Source organism: Rattus norvegicus, chromosome 8 (assembly GCF_036323735.1).
Source record: "Rattus norvegicus strain BN/NHsdMcwi chromosome 8, GRCr8, whole genome shotgun sequence".
NCBI lineage: Eukaryota > Metazoa > Chordata > Mammalia > Rodentia > Muridae > Rattus > Rattus norvegicus.
The window spans coordinates 54,257,150-54,280,054 of record NC_086026.1 but is presented as its reverse complement, the minus strand read 5'-3'; the positions used below and the strand labels follow the sequence as shown (position 1 = coordinate 54,280,054).

General features: G+C 44.3%; 1 protein-coding gene and 1 non-coding gene across 2 annotated transcripts; one reads left to right on the top strand and one right to left on the bottom strand.

Annotated features, from left to right (window-relative positions):
* Positions 1-2,632: 2,632 nt before the first annotated feature.
* On the bottom strand, positions 2,633-22,820 carry Mpzl3 (myelin protein zero-like 3). The gene is made up of 6 exons (NM_001108760.1): positions 22,689-22,820; positions 15,964-16,130; positions 11,519-11,729; positions 9,828-9,993; positions 7,223-7,286; positions 2,633-3,089 (listed from the first exon to the last, which is right to left on the bottom strand). Exons 1-6 carry the CDS (start codon positions 22,762-22,764, stop codon positions 3,063-3,065), a joined length of 711 nt encoding a protein of 236 aa, NP_001102230.1. The 5' UTR covers positions 22,765-22,820; the 3' UTR covers positions 2,633-3,062.
* Positions 8,017-8,148, top strand: LOC120094459 (small nucleolar RNA SNORA41). The gene has a single exon (XR_005488772.1). It is a non-coding gene; the product is annotated as a small nucleolar RNA SNORA41 (small nucleolar RNA).
* Positions 22,821-22,905: the final 85 nt, after the last annotated feature.

Here is a 22,905-nt window from a genome sequence, read left to right as displayed (position 1 = left end):
GATCTGATGCCCTCTTCTGGTGTGTCTGAGGACAGCTACAGTGTACTCATATACAATAAAATAAAATCTTTAAAAAAAAAATTTTGTCCTGTCCTGAACACTGTTGAATGTTTTCTTCCCCCAAGGACTACACTGCACAGGCCTCGTGTAAATATTCCCACTGTGGTGTATTTCATGCCACCAGTGTGCTGCTTGGTTCACAAAATTTCTAGAAATGCAATCATCGGCTTCTGCTATGTGAGCTGGTCCCAGCGCGCCACTGGATCTATGCAGGATCTTGCTGGTGTACCGCTCAGACAGTTTTCTCAATGCTGAAAACCACAACACCCCCCCTCATCCCCCTCCCTCTCCCAAGGTACTTCTCATTTTAATGTAGACACCAAAAGGGTAGCCACAAGGTGCAAAGAAGTTTATTAACTACATCGGAGTAAAGATTCCATGAGTCACAATGTCTGTGCACGTAATGTTACAGCTCATACTCTCCTGCAAACAAAAAGTTTAACTTAATTTTAAAAGTCAGTTCGAGACAGCAGTGAGGAGGCCAACACCGGAGTGGGTGCTTCTGGCAGCAAAGTTCTGAGCTGTGCAATTAAATAAGAGCTTTGGTCCACTCCATGGATCGTCTTAGAGTCCTTCTTCAGAACTGGAGCCCAGCAACACAATAGAACATTCTGGGTCAGGATCTGGCCTCCAGGCTTTCTTTTGTTGTCAAGTATACATCTGCAGGCACACACACATGCACACATGTGTGCATGCACGTAAGCAGGATGGGGGAAGGGTGGGCAACTTTTCCTTCTGAAGTCCCAGTAACTGACTCAGGAGCTGCAGACTGCTAAGATGTCGCCCAGTGGCCTGAAGTAACAGGTCACAGAGGGAAAACAAAGTACTTTATAAATTCACATTTTGTAACAGTTTTAAGAGCCCATGGCATAAAACCCAGAAGGTGTTTCATTATATCCATAATGAAAGACTTAAATCCTCTTTCCAGATGATGCTATAATGTGAGGTGGTTTGAGCCCACAGAGCAGCAAAAAGGAAAAAAGAAGTATGAGGATGTCATCTTAGAAGATATTAAAACAGTAAGTCAGACAAACCCTCTATCATACGCTCACTCTTAAAGAAGGGTGGCTCCACAGACGATCTTTTTCCCCCTAGGATCAAAAAGCTACAGCACACACCTTGGCATAGGAAACTGAGGGCAGCCTAAGCCTGGGATATGACCACAAACCCATGGAGCAAATAAAATCACTGACTTACTCCCTTACAAAGAAGGACATGATTGTTCTGCCATTCGCAAGAGAAAGAAGCATTTCAAAGCTGGCTACACAACAATGCATGCAAGCATGCATCAAGCATCCATCGGCCGCCGAACTCACCAATGTCTGAGCTAGACGAAACCTCACAATACGCTAGAAAGAAAGTCTTAAGACACCAAAACTGGTCCCTTGTTTTCATAGAAGGATGGTTTAAACGAGTTCTTGCAATGCCTCTGTCAGAACTGTGAGGCCCACGGCATGGCCCCTCCCAAATGGATCACTCTCTTCAGATCTGCAAATACTCAAATTATTTATTTTAGTGCCTGAATGTCTTCTTTCCTCTGTTGAACCATCAGAAAGGGTCTCGATGGATTGGCCACAGGCAACGACATCTTTAACAAGTAGCCCAAAGAACCCTGGAATCTAACCACCAGAAATACGAAATGCCAGTTACCCCTTTACCTCTTCCGGGGATCAGAGCCAAGTAGCCATCACGAATCGGCAGGTAGATTAGCAAGTCTTTGAAGAGTTAATGATCCTAGTTTCAAATGTAAGATCTTCATGGTAACTAGAATCACTTTTATAAGATACGTAGTATTTAACACTGTAATATGGCGGCCTCCCAAGTTACTTTGGGAAGAACCATGAAGAAAACCACCATGTTGAAACAACCAGGGCTGGGGGAGAGGTCATTAGTGACTCTTTCTGGAGAGGGCTGTTTGCACACAAGACAGTCCTTCCGATAAGTCAGGCACATCTTAGCGGTTTACAGAAAACCCAGTATAAAGTAAACTAAGAAATAAGTCACCAGAGGAGAGGAGAGGTGTGGGTTACAAGGCACTGAGGGAAGAAGGGGAGATGTCCTGCACAACCTCACTTCCTCATCTCCAGTACTGAGAGGGCCAGCTTGCAGATACAATGACCACTGCTGGTGCAAGTTAGAACCAGATAAAGTTCTAAACTAGAACACAAGAAAAGTGAAAAGACTCAAAGCAAAAGACTACAAAAAATATTTCCTAAGTTGCCACTGAAAACCTTCTTAAGAGGCATTTCTTGCCTCTGACTTAAAAAACCAAGAAGGAAACCACAAATTAGTCAGCTGCAGGGACACAAAATAACAAAGATTCTTTGGCCCAAAGTGTAGCTAGAAAGGCAAATGAGAAAGACTCTGCTACATTGAAAACTGTTTCCTTAACTGTAAATTGACAATACTTTAATACTTAACAGACCCAGTGGAAGCCTACAACTTGTAAACCTACTGAGTCAAAAAGAAATCAGGGTCAAAAACTCCATGTCACCTAAACACAGCTGATGACCCTTAAACCAAGTAGTGCATACTGAATGCTGACCGGAGAACATCCGTGGAGAAGAAACAAAGGCTCTCCCTCCCAAATGGGCTCGTTGCTCATTGGCACATCATCAGGAAGCTACAAGTTCCACACCATTTAAAAAGTACAATTTTGGCATCAGCAGAGTGACAGACATTTGGTCTCCATCAGGCAACTGGAAGAAACCTCGAACTACATTCAAGAACGTAGGTAAACTAAACACGGTGTTTCTGTCCGAGACTTTCTTTGTTCAGTTAGAGTGTATTAAGAAGGGAAGTCATGAGTCCCTTCTGGGAGTTTCTGAACAGTTTATAAATACAAAATAAATGTTTCTTCAATAAATAAATGGTCCTTAAGGTCTTCACTGATGACCTTCAGAATCTTCTGTCACTGCTGTCCCCACCAGTGGCACTCCTGGCCCAGGGGAATGAGATATTTCCTGTCGTTAGGTAATACTTCATGCATCGCACACACTTCATCAGTATGCCTCTTCATAGTCTGAATCCTGTGGGGGAAAGAATAGCAGATGTATGTGTTCTACAATGTCACAGTCAGATATAGACAAAGACCATGTGTATAGGGTCTCTAAATGGAACTAAGCTTGGGGTAGCCACCGAGAGACATCCCTGATAACACAGCTATATTCCATGGGGCCTCACAGGACCTCAATACAATCTGTCTACCAGGTTGATTTCTGCTTTGAAGTCCCTTTCCCTTGATGACTGCATTTTAGAACCTCGGCATACAAGCAAACATGCTTGCCTACAGCAGCACGTGCAGGGCTGGGGTTAGGGGCTCATTTACCTCAGTTCAACCTTTCTAGCTAAAGGACATTGAATCATTATTTTACAACCATTTCAGCATCTCTGAAATGGGGATTAAAAAAAAAACACACACACACACCTCACAGATGAGCATGGAGCAATAGGTGAGTTTCTGGCACTGTGCACAGCACTCTATAACATTCCTTCGAGGGCAGTTCTTCTCACTGCCACTCTTCAAACTCATACCTCATCACTTGTGACCTCAAATGGGCCATTAGTGCTATCTGGTATATCAGATTGTTCTGGGTCTTAATTCTATTGGTCTTTAAAACACTATTACTGAAGGACGGACGGACTGACTGACTGTCTTAGAGAGTATATATGTGTGCTTGTGTATACCCACACATATGGAGATTAGAAAATAAGAATTATCCCCTTCACTGGTGTTCCAGGGACCAACCACAGGTCCTCAAGCTTGGGTAGCTAGTACTGTTATCACTGGCCCTGATTTTCCCATTCTTCTACAACTGTTTCATACCTGAATGCTTTCCACTGTTCTCTGATCCCTCCTCTTCCCATCATTTTAGATCACGGCCCTGCTTTCTCCTGCCATTAAGAGGGAAGGCAGATGGCGAAGAACATCCATGACTCTACCATTGGATTCACATACATGTGTATGGCCTTGTCTGTTTGGCCTCTCAACTGTCCTGTTTGTTTGTTTGTTTGTTTGTTTTTCTGTTTGCTTGTTTGTGTTTTGAGACAGGGTTTCTCTGTGTCACCCTGGCCGTCCTAGACTTCACTCTGCAAACCAGGCTGGCCTTGAACTCAGAGATCTGCCTGCCTCTGCCTTCTGAGTGCTGGGTCTAAGGGTGAGCACCACCATGCCCAGTTTTTCTCTACTGTTCTTATGCCTTTATTTACAGCTACTGTGTCCTCCTGTGACGCCTTCCAGCATGAACTTGGTAATCCTACCTTCTCTCTCTCCTGCAACATCAATTTTTCCTTCTCCATTGGCTCATCCACAATAACACGGAAATGTGGTGCCCCATTTTCCTCATCACAGAAAGTAACTCTGACTCGAAAGCACTCCTCTCGACCTGCTGCCCATTCCTCTGCCTCCTACCTTAGAGGAGCTGTCAGTACTCACTTCCTCCAGCTTATCTTTGTGATGGTTCTTGCCCCTTCCCCAGTCCTTTTCACCCTCACTGACCCCGTGGAGCTACTTCTGCCAAGGCCACCAATAGCTTCCACATCACCAAACCATCTACAGTGAACTTACAGCTCTTGAAGGACTTCTTCCCCATCCCCCAAGATAATAACTCCTCCAACTTCTCTTTTCACCCTCTTGCTAATTCCTCTTTGTCTCTCTAATCTAGGAGCCTTGGAGAAGTCCAGGCTTAGTCCTTTGAAGTCTCCTACACATCTAGGCATCCATCTATTTCCTGAATATCCTAATGGCTCCTATGTTGAATCTGCAGACTCAACCTCTCTTCAGAAAAGATAACTGCCCACTGCACATTTCAAACTTCGTATGTTCACACTCAACTCCTGGTTTTACTCTTAAATCTTGCTCTGGGGCTAGAGAGATAACTCAGTAGTTAAGAGCATTCTTTGCCCTTCCAGAGGACCTGGGTTTGATTGCCAGCATTTACATTGTGCTTTATGGCCATCTGTCCCTCAATCTCCAGATTATCTGATTTCCTCTTCTCACCTCCATGGCATTGTATATACATGGTGCATAGATATACATGCAAGCAAAATACCCATACACGTAAAATAAAATCTTAAGTTTCAATGAAAACACTTTAAGTCTTGCTCTAGAAAATGTTGGTTCTAGTCTACTGGTTACCCAAAACTTCTAGAATAATTCTTGCTTTCTCTGTCTCTCTCTCTCTCTGTCTCTCTCTCTGTCTCTCTCTCTCTGTGTCTCTCTCTCTGTTTCTCTCTCTGTCACTCTGTCTCTGTCTCTCTCTCTCTGTCTCTCTCTCTCTCTCTCTCTCTCTCTCTCTCTCTCAAATGCCAGTAAATTATTCTGGCATTCAAGCTAGGGAAACAAAATACAACCACTTCTTGCCATCTCTACTACAGATAATAACTCCTCCAACTTCTCTTTTCACCCTCTTGCTAATTCCTCTTTGTCTCTCTAGTCTAGGAGCCTTGGAGAAGTCCAGGCATAGTCCTTTGAAGTCTCCTACACATCTAGGCATCCATCTATTTCCTGAATATCCTAATGGCTCCTATGTTGAATCTGCAGACTCAACCTCTCTTCAGAAAAGATAACTGCCCACTGCACATTTCAAACTTAAGTTATTTCTCACTTAAGTTATTGCTAATGCCTACTAACGGGTCTCTCTGAGCCTGCTCTGGTCCCTTCTACCAGTCTCAACACAAAAGCTGGACTGAACTTTGAAAGTACCCATCAGCCCCCTCTACTGTATTCCATTTCATTTGTCAAGAGTCCAGGTGACCAAAGCCTTACAAGCTATTCTATTAATTCTTTGACTCTTGGCTGCTCTATTAATTTTCTGACTCAAGCAGATTCCACTCTTGACCTTCTTCCTTGCTTTCCACACTGTTATCAAAGCATTCAGACCCCAGAGATCGGAACTGGGTCCTTCTTCATAAACAACTCTTTCTCCTCTCACAAAGGAGACTCAAGCTCACAGAAGTAAAGTTAATGAAGAAAGCTCAGAGAGTGACAGTCCACACTCAGTGAAGTGCCGGGTGTGGCGGTGAGTACAGAGAGGGCCCAGTGACAGGAGTGCTCAACATTAGGCTACAAGTTGATTTTGATGCACCACATCAGTCTCCCCTCCTCCTGAGATCCCAGGACAGCCACACAAGCCTGTGTCACTGCGTGTACTCAAAGAGGGACACGGTCTCTAAAGATTTAAACCAACATGGGAACCTTCCAATAAGATGATAAATGACATCAATCAAGTCACCTAAAAGGCTTACATTGGGAATTTCTTAAAAACACCAAGGTTTGGGGGGCTAGAGAGGTGGCTCAGAGGGTAAGAGCACTGACTACTATTCTTCCAGAGGACCTGGGTTCAATTCCCAGCACCCACATAGCAGCTCACAACTGTGTGTGGTCTATAACTCCTGTTCCAGGGGATCTGACACCGCCACACAGACATACAAGCAGTCAAAACAATAAATTAGAAAAATAAATTATTAAAAAAAAAAGCCAGGGTTCATCAGAAGTTAAATTCAGGATTCTGAGTCTGGAAACTTCTGGTTTGTTTTTTGTCAGTCAGCAGCTTACACGGCCCCCTTCCTAACTTAAGAATTCTAACTATACCCATGAGGTAAAAAATAAAATCATGGACCAGTGAGGTGGCTCAGTGGGTAAAGAAGCTTGCTCTCAATCCTGATGGAAGTTTGATCCCTGGGCCCTACATGGTAAAAGGAAAGAACCAACTCCCACAGGTCGTCCCCTGGCCTCCATGCACTCACTGTAGCATAACTGTTTCGTTTTGCTTTTTAATGAGGACTGGAGAGAAGGCTTAGCAGTTAAGAGTACTTGCTGCTCTTACAGAGGTCCTGGGTTTTGTTCCCAGCTCCCGTATGGTGGCTCACAACCATCTGTAACTCCAGTTGCAGGCAGTCAAATGCCCTCTTCTGGCTTTGGCAGACACCAGGTGTACAGGTGTTATGCAGACATGTGTACATGTGTTAAACACACAGCCAAAGCACTCAGATTTTTAAAAAAATCTTAATTTTTTTTCAAAAAAAAAATCAGGTTGAGAATTGGTAGCCTGGTTCATACTTTCCTGTGTTGACTTGCCTACGTTTGTTGTTCTTGAGAGCAAAAGATCCTTAAATAGGCAGAAAGATAGAAAACACCAAACAGAAGAAACAGGGCACTTACCAGACACTCCGCACAGCGGACACAAAGCCTGGACATACAGTCGTTGCTGTCCTCCTGGTCAGTGCTGTGGGAAGAACACAAAGCAAACTCAACTGTCACTGTTACCACGGGGGACCGTTCCCAGCTCAGGTATTGAAATCACGTGAATCTGGTGTTACAGCCAACCCTTAAACAGAGCCCTTAGGAACATGTCATAAATAAATGGACCTGAAACACGTGTCAGAGCACCCAGCCAGGGCTAGATAAATAGCAGCTGGTCACCGTCACACAGAAAAGTACTGAGCAGCAGCCACGGTGTAGGGGCCATGCTGGGTGGGAAGAGAGGTAATGGAACCCGGTCTGTGGATGAGCTCCCAACCCCAGGCGGTGAGAGCTGTAAGAACTGATGTGTAATACAATACGACAGTGTTCTAAGGTTAGGGTGGAACTGTCATGCAGCAAAGCATGGGGAGGAACCAGTCCTCTGCTCGGGACTCAAGGAGTATGATAGGAAGGGAACGTTTCAGCTCAGTCCTGGCGGGTAAGAAAGCTTCCAGACTAAGAAGAGAGGGAAGGGGGCGATTCTAGGAATACTGCAGTGGGGGAGAAAAATGGACAGACAAATAGATGGATGGGCAAGAGAACAGACAGACAGAGATACATGCACACACATAAATGACTAGAGTATATCAAGGAGAATAAAACACAAGCTGACTGTAGTTGGACTATGGACAGAATGAGAGAGCACACGATGGAAAGTGACTTGGGATCAGACCTCAGAGGTTTCATATACTGTCCTTAGAAACAGACATTGGTTCCACAGCTACTGGTCTGCAGCTGTCCTTATGGTAGCAGTTGTAGCATTCCTCTGTGGGAAAGAAACTGTTACACAATTTAATGCCTCTTTCTTAGCCACATAGAAAGAGGAATATGCGTGACAGACACAAGGGAAAAAGAGAAAAAGAAAAAGAAACAAAAGAAACAGACTGGTGTTTTCACCGATGGTTCTGTGCGTGCGTGCGTGCGTGTGTGCATGTGTGCATGTGTGCATGCATGTTACAGATGCCTTGGGATAGGAAGTCTATCTCCAGTAAATAAGACTCCCTCACCTAATGGTTAAAGGCCCTTTCACAGACAAGGGAAACATCACATAACTATTTCGGCTGTTTCGTTTTGCTGAGACAGGATCACACTATGTAGCCCTGACTGGCCTAGAGCTCATCATGTAAGTCAGGCTGGTCTTGAACTCATACCAATCCACCTGCCTCTGACTCCTCAATGCTGGGATTAAAGGTGTGCACCGTTTGGCTACAGAGCTTGAGTAAAGGTTTTTGTTCCTTTTAAAAAGTAAATCTTGGGGTGGAGAGATGGCTCAGAGGTTAAGAGCACAGGATGTTTTCTCAGAGGTCTTGAGTTCAATTCCTAGCAACCACATGATGGCTCATAACCATCTGTAACATAGTCTGGTGTCCTCTTCTGGCCTGCAGGCATACATATAGTCAGAACACTGTATACATAATAAATATTTTTTTTTAAAAAGTAAATCTCATATGAGAAGTGGTGGTGCACGCCTTTAATCGCTTGGGAGGAAAAGGCAGGCAGGTCTCTGAGTTCAAGGCCAGCCTGGTCTAGAGAGCGAGTTCCAGGACAGCCCAGACTTAGTGGAGAAGAAACCCCATCTCAAGAAACAAACAAACATACAAAGTAAATCTCTTCCTGGGGAACTATTGGATTGTGCCTGCTCATTGGCCCAATGGTGGTGGATAAATGCTTTTGGTAACTTTCGGTGATCTGGATGAGGATGGCCTCCATAGGCTCAGATGTTTGAATGCTTTGCTACCAGGGAATAACCCTTTGACTAGAAGGATTAGGAGATGTGGCCCATGGAGACAGTATGTCAGTGAGGTGGGCTTCAAAGTTTCAAAAGCCCGTGCTTCCCACCCCCCTTTCCCTAAAGATTAGGATGTGGCTGTCAACTACCTCATGCCTACTGCCACGCTCCCAACCACAATGGCAGTGGGCTAAGCCTCTGAAACTGTAAGCCCCTAATTAAATAATTCTCTTACTAACATTCCTTGGTCATAGTGTCTCTTCCCAGCAGTACAACACTGACTAAGACAATAACCACATTTATTTAGCCCTTTCAGAGCATCTGCTGACCAAGAACAGCACACGCACATTTAAATTTCCTTTGCCCTTCAGGCTACTCTCAAAGCTTCCTCCATTGCGTATGAATATTCTGTTAGGAGACATTAGCTCAGTGCCAGAAAAAAAAAAAGTGAAAGAGAAAAATAGGATTTGGTGTTTCATTTTAGTTTTGAGAGAACGAGACGTGTGCTCAAAAATACATGCAGAGCCCCAGTACCGCACGGTGTGAAGCCGTTGGAAGAAGCCATGTGTAGCCTAAGCGCCCTGTTCATCCTGCCTTCTGTGACAATGCCCACAAATGTCACTATAGCCTTCCTCTGACACCCCTCATGGAGCGACTGCATTTGGAAGGAAATCGCAGTGGTGGACCAAACTTCAGCAGGGGAGAAGATGTGTGTGGATATGAGATGCAGTGCTGCACCAGAGCATGGCTGTGAAGAGGACCAGGCTTGCTGCTGGGGACGCCAGTGGGACTTACTCATCGGAAACTTCAATGGAAGACTTCTTATAGCTAGACCTGCTCCTCTTAGTCACCCCTGTTGCCTTCCTCCCCATTCGCACCAGCAGCAGAATGACCACCACTGCCGAGGGGACAAAGACCAGGATGGAGAGAAGGGCCACAGAGGACAGCATGGTGCCAAAACCTGTAGAAAATACAAGGGGGGAGACCACGGCTTCAGGCATTTCTAATTACAGAAGGAACGAATGCATCATCAAGAATATAAAATATAGGAAGCACAAACATGCACACATAATTCCATTGCCTACAAGTAACATATGGCTACCAATCCGTTCTGCTTCCAAGAGTCTGAAAGCACATGTGGGAGCAGGATGTGTGTTTGTAAAAGCAGGGGTCCTATTATTCACACGATTTTAGATTAACATATGATAAATCTGTTTGTGATTAAAAAGGTGCTGGTTTTAAAAGCTCTCCTACCAGGCGCACACTGTTAACCCCAGCACTAGGAGGCAGAGGCAGGTGGATCTCCATCTGTCGAAGGCCAGCCTAGGAATCTACAAAGTAAGTTCTAGGACAGCCAGAGCTTCGTAGTGAGGCTCTGACCAATGCATAAATAAATAAATAAATAAATAAATAAATAAATAGCCTTCCAAATACAGTACATAGTATTCTACTATATTGAATCAATTTGCAAATCAATTCTCTAACTTTGAACATTCAACTTTGACTCTACTGATTAATATTAGGATGGCCATCCTGGTGTTTAGCTCTGTCTTCTTAAGATAAAACTTTGAAGTAGAATTGTAGGATCAAAGGGAACATAATTTTAAGAACTATAACTTCTATTACTAAACTGCCTTCTAGAAAAACAAAATCTATTCCTGCCCGCAGTATGACTATGTAAATGTGATATAGGTCATTGTCAAAGCAGATGACCACTATGACAAAGAAAACAGTGAGGAGGAAGGGAGAGCGGGAAAGGCAGGAGAGAAGGCAGAGAAGACAGGAGAGGGGGCAGAGAAGGCAAGCAAGAGGAAGTAGGGGAGCGAGGGAAGCCCCAAGAAACGGAAGGGTAATTACAACAACTCATAATGTATTTCTGTGTCTTTGGTTCAAATCCAGTTTCAAACCTAAATAGTCATTTAATAGTCACCAGTGAGATACGCCGAGAAAAGCCATTCATGACTTCTGCTCCACAAGAGAAGGAAACTGTAAGTAAAAGAAATGTAGTACTGCCCATCTCTGGGGGAACTCCATGCACAGGACAATCATATAACTTATGGTGTCAACTTAACGGGTCACCTAAGTGACTTCAACATCACACATCATCACCCTTCGTTAACGTGGGGGATTGTCCAACATTCCACAAGACATTTGGCCACTTGAAGACCATTGGAAAAGGCAATGCAGAAGCTGTGACGACATTGAGAGAGGATATTAAGTTTTCCAAAAGTATATCCTAATGGCTGGTGAGAAAGCTTAAGGCTGTTCCCACTGACTCCTACAGGCTATCTCCTGACCTTCCTATACACATGTCGTTGCATGCAGCACACATCACAAATTAAAATTTTTTTTAAATGTTTTAACAATTAATCTCAACAGGCACACGAAGACGACTTTGACACAGTGATCCTCCAAGTCAACGAGTAAGTTCCGGAAAGGACCAGAAGAGTCGCAGCATGGGAGGAGACTGGTGCTAAGCCGCTTACCCCTCTCGGTGACGGTGAGCTCCGTTAGGGGGATGTTGTGGTACACGTCTGGAGGGTTCTTTACAGCACAGCTGAACGTCCCATTGTCCTTTAGAGTGGGGTTGCTGATGCTGATGGACGCGTCCCCTTTGTAGACATTTCCGGCCCAGGAGATCCGGTCTCGGAAAGTGCCTGCTGTAGTCGGGTATTGGAAGGACTGATAATGGAAGATCTGAGAAAGCAACGTCATGAGAGACAAGGTTAACTTGGGAAACACAATGACATGAACAGCTGAGTAGATCGATGTTAAAAAAAAAAAAAAGAAGAACTGCGTAAAAGGGCTTCTCTTCCCCTAGTAGTCTCGTCGTTGTTGTTCGATTTTAATACTTTTCTCATCTCTACCTTAGAAAGACAGGTTAATAAAACTGATCCGAAAAAAGAATTGACAGGCAAGTCTGTGATCTCAACCCTTAAATATTTTCTGTGGCTAGAGAGATGGCTCAGTGACTGAGAGCACTGCCCTTCCAGAGGACCTCAGGTCAGTTCCCAGCACCCACATCAGGCAGTTCACAGTCACCTGCAGCTTCGGCTCCAGGAGATTCCACACTTCTGGCCTCTGAGGGCATGTACACACACACACACACACACACACACACACACACACACACACAGAGTCAGACAGACATATAGAGAATAACTTTCTTCTAAATTCTTCCTAACTCTCAGGCAGGGGCAACTTTACTCTCCACAAAACATTTTGCAATATGGGCAGATTCTCTTTTCCCAACAAGTTTTAACTTTACTATTTCTAATTGTGTGTCTGTGGAGCACAACGTGACTTCCCTGCATGATGCTGACAGCTGAGCCCCAAGCCTTGTGTACACTGAGTTCTATCACTAAGCTACCTTTCCCCATGATGTTTGGCCTTGAGGAACTGCCGTGTCATTTGCTGACATAGATGCATTATTTACATTAGTGAATTTCCCTTTTCCCCAACCTGTGCCCATACTTAATATAATCTGTCCTTTTAAGATTTTATTTTGATTATGTTGTATTATGTGTGTATGGGTATGCACACATGAGTGTAGGTGTCCACAGAGGACAGAGAGGGTATCAGATCCCCTGGAGCTGGAGCTATAGGCCACTGTGAGCCACCCAATGTGGTGTTGGGAACTAAACTCTGGTCCTCTGTAAGAACAGGGTATACTCTTAATCACATTGCCATCTCTCCAGCCCCATAATTTGTGTGTTTTATAATAGCTTCTCTGGTAGTCTGTGAGGTGATATCTCATTGCGGGGCATTTCCTTTATCATCAGAGACACTGAGTTTTCTGCACATCCACTGATGTATGGCACCGACTAAACTTCCCACAATGCATTAGACAGCCTCACAGGTTAACAGTTAACAGTGCTGAAATAGAGAAACAGAGTCCTAAGGTTACACCCAATGTCTGTTTATCACAGTTTGCAAATGACTTTACATGTTCATCCGCTTGGCCCTTACACTGCCACCAAGCCGTGTGAGGCAGCTGTAATTATTCTGAAAGTATAGGGAGAGAAACAGGACCCAAATAAAAACATGAAACAGGTTACTCAAAGGCACACGGTGAGCAAGTGACAAAAGGGAGATTTTTTTTTTTTCCAAATCACTGGGCAGATGTAACACAATCCGACCCCTCTCAAGTTATCTCCGGTGACATTTAACACGAGGCTCACATCAAATGTCTGATAAGCATGCAGTGGATATCTGCTGTATTGAGACGATACTGCTTTGGAGTTGGTGACTGGACACTCGGTCCCAAAAGCACATATTTACACTGAAGGTGGGACAGGCACAGATGACAACACGATTCTTATGTAAGACAGGAGGCTTTCCTCTTTCTTTGTTTACTTTGTTCCTTCCTGCTTAGGGAACCAGGCATTGCCAACCACCAAATTGCCCAATTTTTAAGAGCTACTCCTCAGAGAAGGTGCTGTGTCACTCACTGGCTAATTTCATCAAGACTACATACCTAGCACACATCCCATGTTCTGGGTGTGTGACAGAACAGGACACAGTGGCCAGGACACAGCCATGGCCTCCATCCTCGTGGGGATTACATTTGGTAAGACAGCAAGGACTGATGTAAATGTAACAAATGCTCCAAAGGGGAAGAGAGAGGCGGCCTAGCGAACCACCACCATGCTGAGTGCCTCAACTCCCGGGTACTTGGGAGGCTGAGGCAGGGGGAGTGCTGTGAATGTGAGCCCAGCCTGGATCATACACCAAGCTCAAGAACAGACTGAGGCACAGAGGAAGACCTTGTGTCTGAAAAGACAAGGCCTCTCCTTGACCATCAAGATAAAAAGCTTAAAAATTCCCCCACCAACCTTCTGGGTTGATGTAACTCATGGATTACACACACGTTCAATTAGTGAGCCTCAATTCTCACTCCTTGACAAGCGGGACAAACCACATCACTGCACCCTGGAGTTACAAGACTCTTCGGTGCCCCTGATTCTAATTCAGATGAGCTTGCAGCCCCCCACCCCCACCCGGCCTCACAGAGCCGCACTCTAGAAGTGCTGCCTACATATAAGGTGTCTGACCCAGGAAGCTCCTACTGCTCACTCTGCCCTACTTTTGGACAAGGAAGCAAAGCCAAATAAGGTCACCATAGCTTCCTGATGACTCAGAAGACAGTGAACTACTTTAAATCTAAAGCAGCAGGAACCTTGACTGCAGTCCTGTTTCCTTTGCTATGTTTACCCACCCCACACCACACCAGGCACTCGGTAACTGCTCCGAGGGCATAACTCAAAGCAAAGAGGGAAGACAGAATAAAGAGCACTTTCTAAAATCCAGTCTAGGGACAGTGACATGGCCCAGTGAGCTATGGCACCTTGCCACTAAGCCTGATGTCCTCAGTTCATCCCCAGGATCTGTGTGGTGGGTGAAGAGGACTACAAAATTCTGCAAGATGTCCTCTCGTATCCATGCACTCAAAGTGGCATGCACATACAAGTAAATAGAGAGAGAGAGAGAGAGAGAGAGAGAGAGAGAGAGGTGGAAGAGGAGAAGAAGAAGGAGGAGGAGGAGGAAGGAAAAAGAAAGAAAGAAAAAAAGATAGAAAGGAAGAAAGGAAGGAAGAAAAAGGTTCAATTTATATATGTCTATGACACATTCTTTTTTAACAGTTTTTAAAGATTATTTTATTTTATATGTATGAGTGTTTTGCCGGTAATGTATGTCCGTGTAGTGCATGACATACTCACAGAGGTCAGAACAGGGTGTCTGAGCTCTCCTTGGGACTGGAGTTATAGGATATTGTGAGCCAGCGTGTGTGTGTGTGTGTGTGTGTGCGTGCGCGGGTGCTGAGAATTGAACCCAGGTTCTGTGGAAGAATGGCCAGTGCTCTTAATTGCTGAACCATTTCTGCAGCCCCAATTCAAATGCATTCTTAAACAGCATCCATCCTAGACCAATGCAACTGATGGGACTGTAAAGAGAAAGGGATTACAGTACCGTAATCTCTAATTAAACACCCATAGCGAAACGAGCTATAAATGTTTTATATGTGTGATTAAAGTATATTGCTTCTAATATTGCAAGGCCATCTGTCACCAATGACATCGGTCACCAGTACAAGGTGTCACCACTTCCTTCAAAGGCAGCAATATAAATCAGTGCAGGTGTTTACACGGCCAGAGGAAACGCCAAGATAAATCTACAGTGTGGATTCTCAGACAGATATAACCACTGAGACAGCAGGATTGGAGCAGCTCTCAGAGAAAGGATGTCTGCGATGTGAGTGGGGAATTTCTCCAGCCCACGTCTTGGAGATGCCCTTTCTAGTACATCAGATCTAAAACAAAGCTGTAACACTACACAGAAGGAAACAACAGGGAAACAAAACTAAACCACATTTCCTCTTGGTTTCTGACCATTTTTTTCCTGGAAGGTAATGCACAAGAGTCTTACATGTCAGAATGAAAGGCTCTGTGTAATTAAACAAATATGAGGCCTAAGTGTGGCTCACTCTAAAAGTTTCTTTTATTTCTTTTTTCTAAGTTTAACTGTAGTTCAGGTATGTGTGTGCACACCCGTGTGTGTGAGTGTGTGAGTGTGTGAATGTGTATGTGTGTGTGTATATGCACCTGTGTGAGCATGTGCCTGCGAGTGTGTTTCTGGATGTGGGGGTGAGTGTGTAGGACTACTAGTGCTATGGAGTACATGTGGAAGTCAGAAGACAGCTTTTGACTTCCTCCATGGGTCTCGGGACTCGAACTCAGGTCATCAGACTTGCACAGCAGGTGCCATCACTCCCGTTCTTTCTTTAAAGGTAGATCAAGCTGGCTTCAAACCTGCTATGTTGCTGAGGGATGGCCTTGATTTCCCGGTCTTCCTACCTCACCAATGCTGAAATTACAGGCGTGTGTCACCATGCCAGGCACTCAAAGGAACTTTCTGGAAAGTCCATACTTACAGATTCTGTGCGACTACTGCTGGGAGGGCGGTATGTCCAGTCTATGGTCAGCTTGTCAGTGACATCTGAAGAGGACTTGAAGGTGCATTTCAACTTGATCTTCTCTCCTACATATCCTCGGACATGAGCATCTGCACTAATCTCCAAGGAGAGGACGATACGCACACCTATTGGGAGCAAGCCGAAACACGCACAATGCGTTCACTTCTTGGATTACGCAAATGGGAGTGAACATGAGAGGTGTTTTGCATCATTTTTAGTGATCTCCCCAAAGGGCCAGAGTCATCAATGTATTTCCAGCCAAATCCACAAGGAAGAAGGAACTAAGATCTAATAATCCTGAATAACATTTTATTTAACGCTTTATAGCCTTAAATCATACCAAATAGTTGGGCAAAAGTTAAAACCTGACCACACTAGCATTTTCCCAATCACAGGTTTGTAGTTAAATTAAATACAAACAAGTAAGGGTTGACCATAATAACTAAAAGGCAACAATACCCACCCTCCCATCCTGTCCCTCCCCGACCACACATGTCCAGGAATACAGCAGCTTTTATGAAGTCTAAGAGACTCAACCAAACACAGTATGGTCCCAGCGTGAAGCCAGTAGCGTCTCAGCCAGTAGCAAAATGAGGATAGAAGATACAAACGGGAAATTATTTTTAAAACTGTCCAAAAAGGTTTTATCTAGTCTTTCCTACTCATCCTCTTCTTCTTCTTCTTCTTCTTCTTCCTCCTCTTCTTCCTCCTCCTCTTTTTAAAAAAGAATTTATTTTTAATATTTTTTTAACCACGTGTAGGTGTGTCTGTCCTCACATGGGTACATCCTCATGAGTGCTGGTGCCCATGGAAGCAAAAGGCATTATCTCCTGGGGCTAGTTACAAGTGCTCGTGAATCGTGAGATGTGGGTACTGGGAACTGAGCTCTGGTCCTTTGGAAGAACAGCAAGTGCTCCAAACTGTTGATCCTTTTCTCTAACACCTCTCCTTCCTCCTCCTCCTCCCCCCCTCCTCCTCCACCTCATCCTCTTCTCCTTTCTCTCCTCTTCCTCCTCCTTCTTGAGACAAGGCCTTGCTATATCACCCCGACTGGCCTAAATTCACAGTCCTCCTGACTCAGCCTTCTAAGTCCTGAGATTACAGGTATGTACACCACACCCAGTTATGCTTCCTCACCTAAAGCTGGTTAATGAATCACACATCTATTAAAAGTAAATTATGGAGGGCTGGCAGGAGGTGTAGTTCAATGGCAGAGCACCTACCTTAACTTGGAAGGCCCCTAGGTTCTATACTTAACATTTAAAAAAGTAAATTATGGAGAATATATATATATATATATATATATATATATATATATATATATATATATACTGTGTTCTACAGTAGAAAAGTAAGATATCATTTTAAAAGCCTACAGAGTGTGGTCTTTCCAAAAACCATTCATTACAACTTTGACATTCCATCTCCACAAGAAAGAAAGGGAGAGAAAGGGAGGGGGGAGGGAGAGAGGGAGGGAGGGAGGAAGGGAAGGAGGAAGGGAGAAGGAAAGGGAAACAGACAGACAGACAGACAAACCTGACTCTTTGTTCCAACAGATCCTTTGTGATGTTGGGGAATTGGTGAATAAAAATATACACCCACACTCACACTGGAGAGCCATGTTTTAGGAATTTAAAACATTATCCTTTGTTTTCCCTGCTTCCTTTTCTGACTCACTAAGCCAAGGTTCTTCTGGTAGCCAAGGGCAAAGATCACAGTATGATTTCAGAAAAGAGAAATTCTTTCCAGTGTGGTCCTTCTGTCACAGGCAGGACAGTGTAAGGACTGAACACAAGTCAGACGCTCCAGGTTCAAACCCCAGCCCAGTGGCTAGCTCTGAGCAGCTCAGCAAATTACCTACTCCTTCAGTTTGCGCATCCTGGCAGAAATGGAGCTTACCTCCAAGTCACTGTGAGGATTAAATGAGTTAAAACACACACAACACCCAGAAAGTCCACCTACCTCCAGCAACGCCCCACGCCTGCTGAGATCGCCTCCTGTTTCTCCTACAGGTTTGTGACCTTTCCTACCGCTGGCGTTTCTGAGTCATTGTCCCAGTGCCTGTACTTCTGGCGGCTTTGAATCATTTTCTCACTTCTCTCTGGACAATCTAGTCTGGTCACATTCCTCCTGAAAGGAGGAGACCAAGACGAGGCTCACTAATAAGGCCTTTAATAAGAATCCAGCCCATCTCAAAAATGACGGCCATCTGGTTCCTCACACAGCACCCTTTCTGACTGCCATGCTGAATTTGTCCCTTCATATATGTGACTGTAAATGCTCATTTCTCTGTCAGAAGAGCCTCCATTCTCAGGTTCTAACTCCTGACCCATCAACAAGAAGAAAAATCCTATTTAGTTCTGGAGAGTGGGGTCTAAAGCCCGAATGGTAGAATGAACCTACAGACTATACATGCCCCTCATCCTATGGCTTTAGCCTAAAACATAAATACAACATAGAGCTTAAAGGAGGAGATTTGAACCTAGCCAGAATAGCACCAAGCTCTAGCAAGTCTGACTTCTGATAAGGGCTGGGTCATAGTTCCCTAACCTCTTCAGGCTTCAGTTGCTGTATTTGGAGAATGGAAAGAATAGCCCTCCTAAGATCACTGCAAGCATCCACTACACTTTCAACAGGTACAAGCCAGGATACAGCTCGGAGGTGGAATGTGAAGGGCCCTGTGTTCTCTCCCTGACGCCACAATACATAAACAAACAAACAAACAAACAAACACACATGGAATGCTTAGTAGAGTTCTTAAGATAAAAACCTTTTAACAAACATTAACTATTATTATTAAAGTGAACAATATGCATACTAAAAAAACCTGAACTACTTCCCCATTGTGGATTAAAATCTAAACAGGAAGTCTTTCTTGAACACCTGCCAACTACATCGTACCCCTTGCACCGCGCCTGGACTGTCCAATCATTTTCCAAAGATCCTGTGTCCTTTCACGCCTCTAATGCTTTTCTTAGAATATGTCTTGGTCTGGAAAGGTCTCCTCATTCCAGCCATTCTGCTGGAGTTCCTCCCCACTCCACCCCAACATTTAAACATCTTCACCACCGCTCACACACCAGCCCACTTTGTGATGGCTTCCCCAAACTCCCTGAAGTTCTCAGCTCTTCCTCTGAAATTCCCATAATACAGTCCTACCTAAACCCATGTGCCATGACCACACCTGATTTATAAATGGCATTTCCTCCATGAAATAAATGCAAGCACCATCAGGACAGAACTCCAGAGGGAGGGAGCCTGGCAGAGAGAAACTGGGGGGGTCACCATGGTTACTAGTGTAAGAACACTTGCACTGCTCCCTCTTTCACCCCCTTCACCTTCTTTATGGAATTTTCAGTGCCTCCCTAGATGCTTCTGTCTGTACCCATTCAGAAAAAAATCAATTCTGAATAATCCCTTCTAGAGTGGGGTGGTATACTGATGGAGGAAAAAAAATCACACAAATGCACAGGCACTTCCCATGAGAAATTAATGCTTGAGGGAAGAAGGTGTCAAGAATGACTCTGAGTTTCTACTTAGAAAAGCCACTCACTGAAAGAGGGGAAACCAGGCATGAGTCTGGCTCTGGGGAGGTTTACGTGTCTTCGATACCTAAGGGAGAACGGCATGTCAGGGGTCAGCAACCTACAACCCATGACTCAAGTGGAAGCAAACGGCTTTCATGAGAAAGAAGCAAACTCATAATAATTAGCCGTCACCCTGCTCTGGGCTACTGCTCTGCAGGTAACCCAGATTGTCTAAATCAATCGGTCTCTCCTGTGATCCCGAAGGAAAGTGCTAAAACACTTCAACCTTTATGTACATGGAATTGTATTAGAGCACTGCCACACTGGTTTGTTTATGACTGCTTTTGCACACCTGGAAGAAACTGAGAGGATACCTGGAAGAAACTGAGAGGATGCGGCAGAGAACAGGCGCTCGCACACCCTGAACGTTTCTGCTCATCCCATTACTGCAAAGGGCTGCCAAAATCTGCTTCAGACCTAAGACAAGATCTAGGCTAGAGTTAGAAATCAGAACCTCTGTAGTTCCTCCAGCCAGCTCTCCAGAGAGTCTCCCCCAGGCTCTCTCTCCTTTCCCTCCCTCCCTTCCTCTCTCTTCTCCCTCCCTCTCTGTCTCTCTCTTCCTATCTTTCCCCTCCTCTTCTCTTCCCTCTCCATATTTCTTTCTCTCAAATCCCTTCTTAAAAATCTCTCTAATCCTATGTTACAGCCATTCAAAATTTCCCCCGTTTTAGCACAACATCCTTTCACACATTTAATTTTTGTCTTATTTTATTTTGTTTCTTGAGACAGGATCATGCTATGTAGCCAAGGCTAGTACCGCCTCCAACACTCCATCCTCCTGCCTCAGCATTTCAAGTGATAGAGTCCCCATGCTCTGGCTTAATATTTATTCTGACCAAGTAAAAACAGCCAACCATAAAACGATCATGAAAATTAACAAAACCATTTAATGAAGAACAAAATTCACATTCTAATAGAAATAACTTTAGAGCTGAAAGAAATCAAACACTACAAAATCAAAGTTCCTAACTTTAGACAACCCATTTTCCCAAATGCAAATCTCCCCATCTTAAACGCATATACTGACACGACATGAAAATTGTAATACTGGGCTCTTCATTACTGCTTCCCCTCCTCCCTTTCCTCCTTCTCTTGGTTTTTCAGGCAGGGTCTCCTGTTTCTCAGGTTTGGTTCATATTCACTATATAGTTGAGGATAACCCTGAACTTCTGCTCCTCCTTCCTCCACATCCTCAGTGCTAGGATTACAGGCATGCACCGTTCCTCCCTGAGCTACATCCCCAGGCCCCCAGCCTATTGTTTCTGAATACTTAGCCAACTGAAATCAGCAGAATCAGACTTAAAACTTAAGGCCAATTCAAACATGGTAACAATGTAAGGCTTTCAGTTTGTGAAGCGGGATGGCAAATAAACACTAGTGGGAGAGCAAAATCTATCACCTACAATTCAAAGGAGACAAAACAAACAGCCAAAAGGAGCACTGCCGGCAGGCCAAGTGAAAAGAGCTACTCACGAAGGGGCGTGCCTGGCTCACTTTGTATAAGGTGCCCAGACTAGATGAAGGCTTAAAGGGGCAGATTGGTGGTTTCCAAGGCCTGCAGGAAGGTCAGAATGAATATGGGATTTCTCTTTTGGCTGATAAAAATTTTCCAAAAGTGTTTGTAATGATGACCACACAACCTTGCATACTAAAAATAGCTGAACTGTATATTTAATGAATGAATAAGCATGTGAACTACATACCTTTATTTTTTATTTTATGTGTCTGGGTGTTTTGCTTTCATGTCTGGTGTCCCTGAAGGCCAAAGAGGACCTTGGGTTCCCTGGGACTGGAGCAACAAATCATAGTAAGCCAAGTGTGAATTCTGGGACTCAAACCAGAATCTACAAAAGAGCAACGAGTGACTGAACCAGCTCTCCAGACCCTGGTTGGTTCGTTTGTTTTAAAGGCAAAATAAAAATCTCTTCAAGCAAACCTGGAGGACTGAGTGGGGCAATATTTGGACATCTCCCTACCACACAACCCTGCCGTACAAAAGAAAAAAAAAGATGCGTTTATATGAAGTGAACTGTCAGTAGTAGGCCTGGCTGTGTTGTAAAGAGAACTCAGAGAGAAAACTGGACATTTATGATGACATAGGTAGCTGGGAAGGATCAGGGAGTGTACTGGCAACATGCAAATTAGTCACAGATAAATAAAAACTTCACGTTATCTGATGAGACTCAGCGACCTAATGTGCTCATAGTTACTCAATATTAAAGACCCCTTTCAGAAATGTCCATTATTTTCAGGGAAATGTTACAACAATGCATTCTAATACTAGCTATACTAGTATTCTATTTCTTAGGAAGATACACACACATACAAATCATGTGTGTATATCAGACGATATTTGCACTTCAAAATAAAGCTATTAGTTTGGATGAAAATTTAGAAATTGGAATAACATGAAAGTAAAATTATCCAAACCTTACAATAGTGTCATTATGTGAACACCTTTCTGACAAACAGTTCAAAAGAATGGTGGTGTCTTTTCTGATACTTTAGAATGTTTATAAAGTGCTAAGGTGCCTTTTCTTCAACAATATGCCTGCTATAAGAAAATCACACTATAACCCTTGTCTAAAATGTTTTATTTCAAAGCCCCTTAAATAAAAATCTCCAAGTCATGGTTTTCCTCTTTTTTTTCCTTCTTTCTTTCTTCCTTTCTTTCTTTTTCCTTTTCATTTTTTTTCCAAGCCCTGATTGTGTCTTTCAAAATAACCGGGACATCCAGAACTGCCCATTTCCCACCAGGGTGTCACAGCAATACAGAACCCTGGAGGACTGAAAATCTCACAAGAACAGTGAGCGTCCGCAGACTGAGCTCGCTGTGGTTTCCTCGTAGCATCATCAAGGTAGTGTCAAGTCACACAAGGTGGTCGAGAGACGAGGGGAACCAACTCTCCGCAGTGGGAGGTGCTAGCCGGGAAAGAAAACCATCCCACAACCCCACCTTCCCTTCCTTCCGTCCTTCGCAGAAGCCGAGCGGGGGGTTTCCTGAGAGCCCCCAACCCGGAACCGGAAAAGCGACCATCTTTCCTGACCTCCCCCTCCCCCGGCCGGAAGTGGAGCCCAGCCAGCTGGCGCACTCACCCTGGACGACTAGGATGCTCAGCAGTGGAAAGAGAGCGCAGCCACGGCCTCCTACTGCTCCTCTTGCCTGCTGCATCCCGACAGCTCTTCCGACACTTACACACCCTCTTTACGGCTCCCCGGGACCATGCAGGTGGTGCCGGAAGTGACGTCATTGCGGGAGTCACCTTTGAAATAGCCATCCGGGATCCAACCTTAATCTGGGACATGGATCATT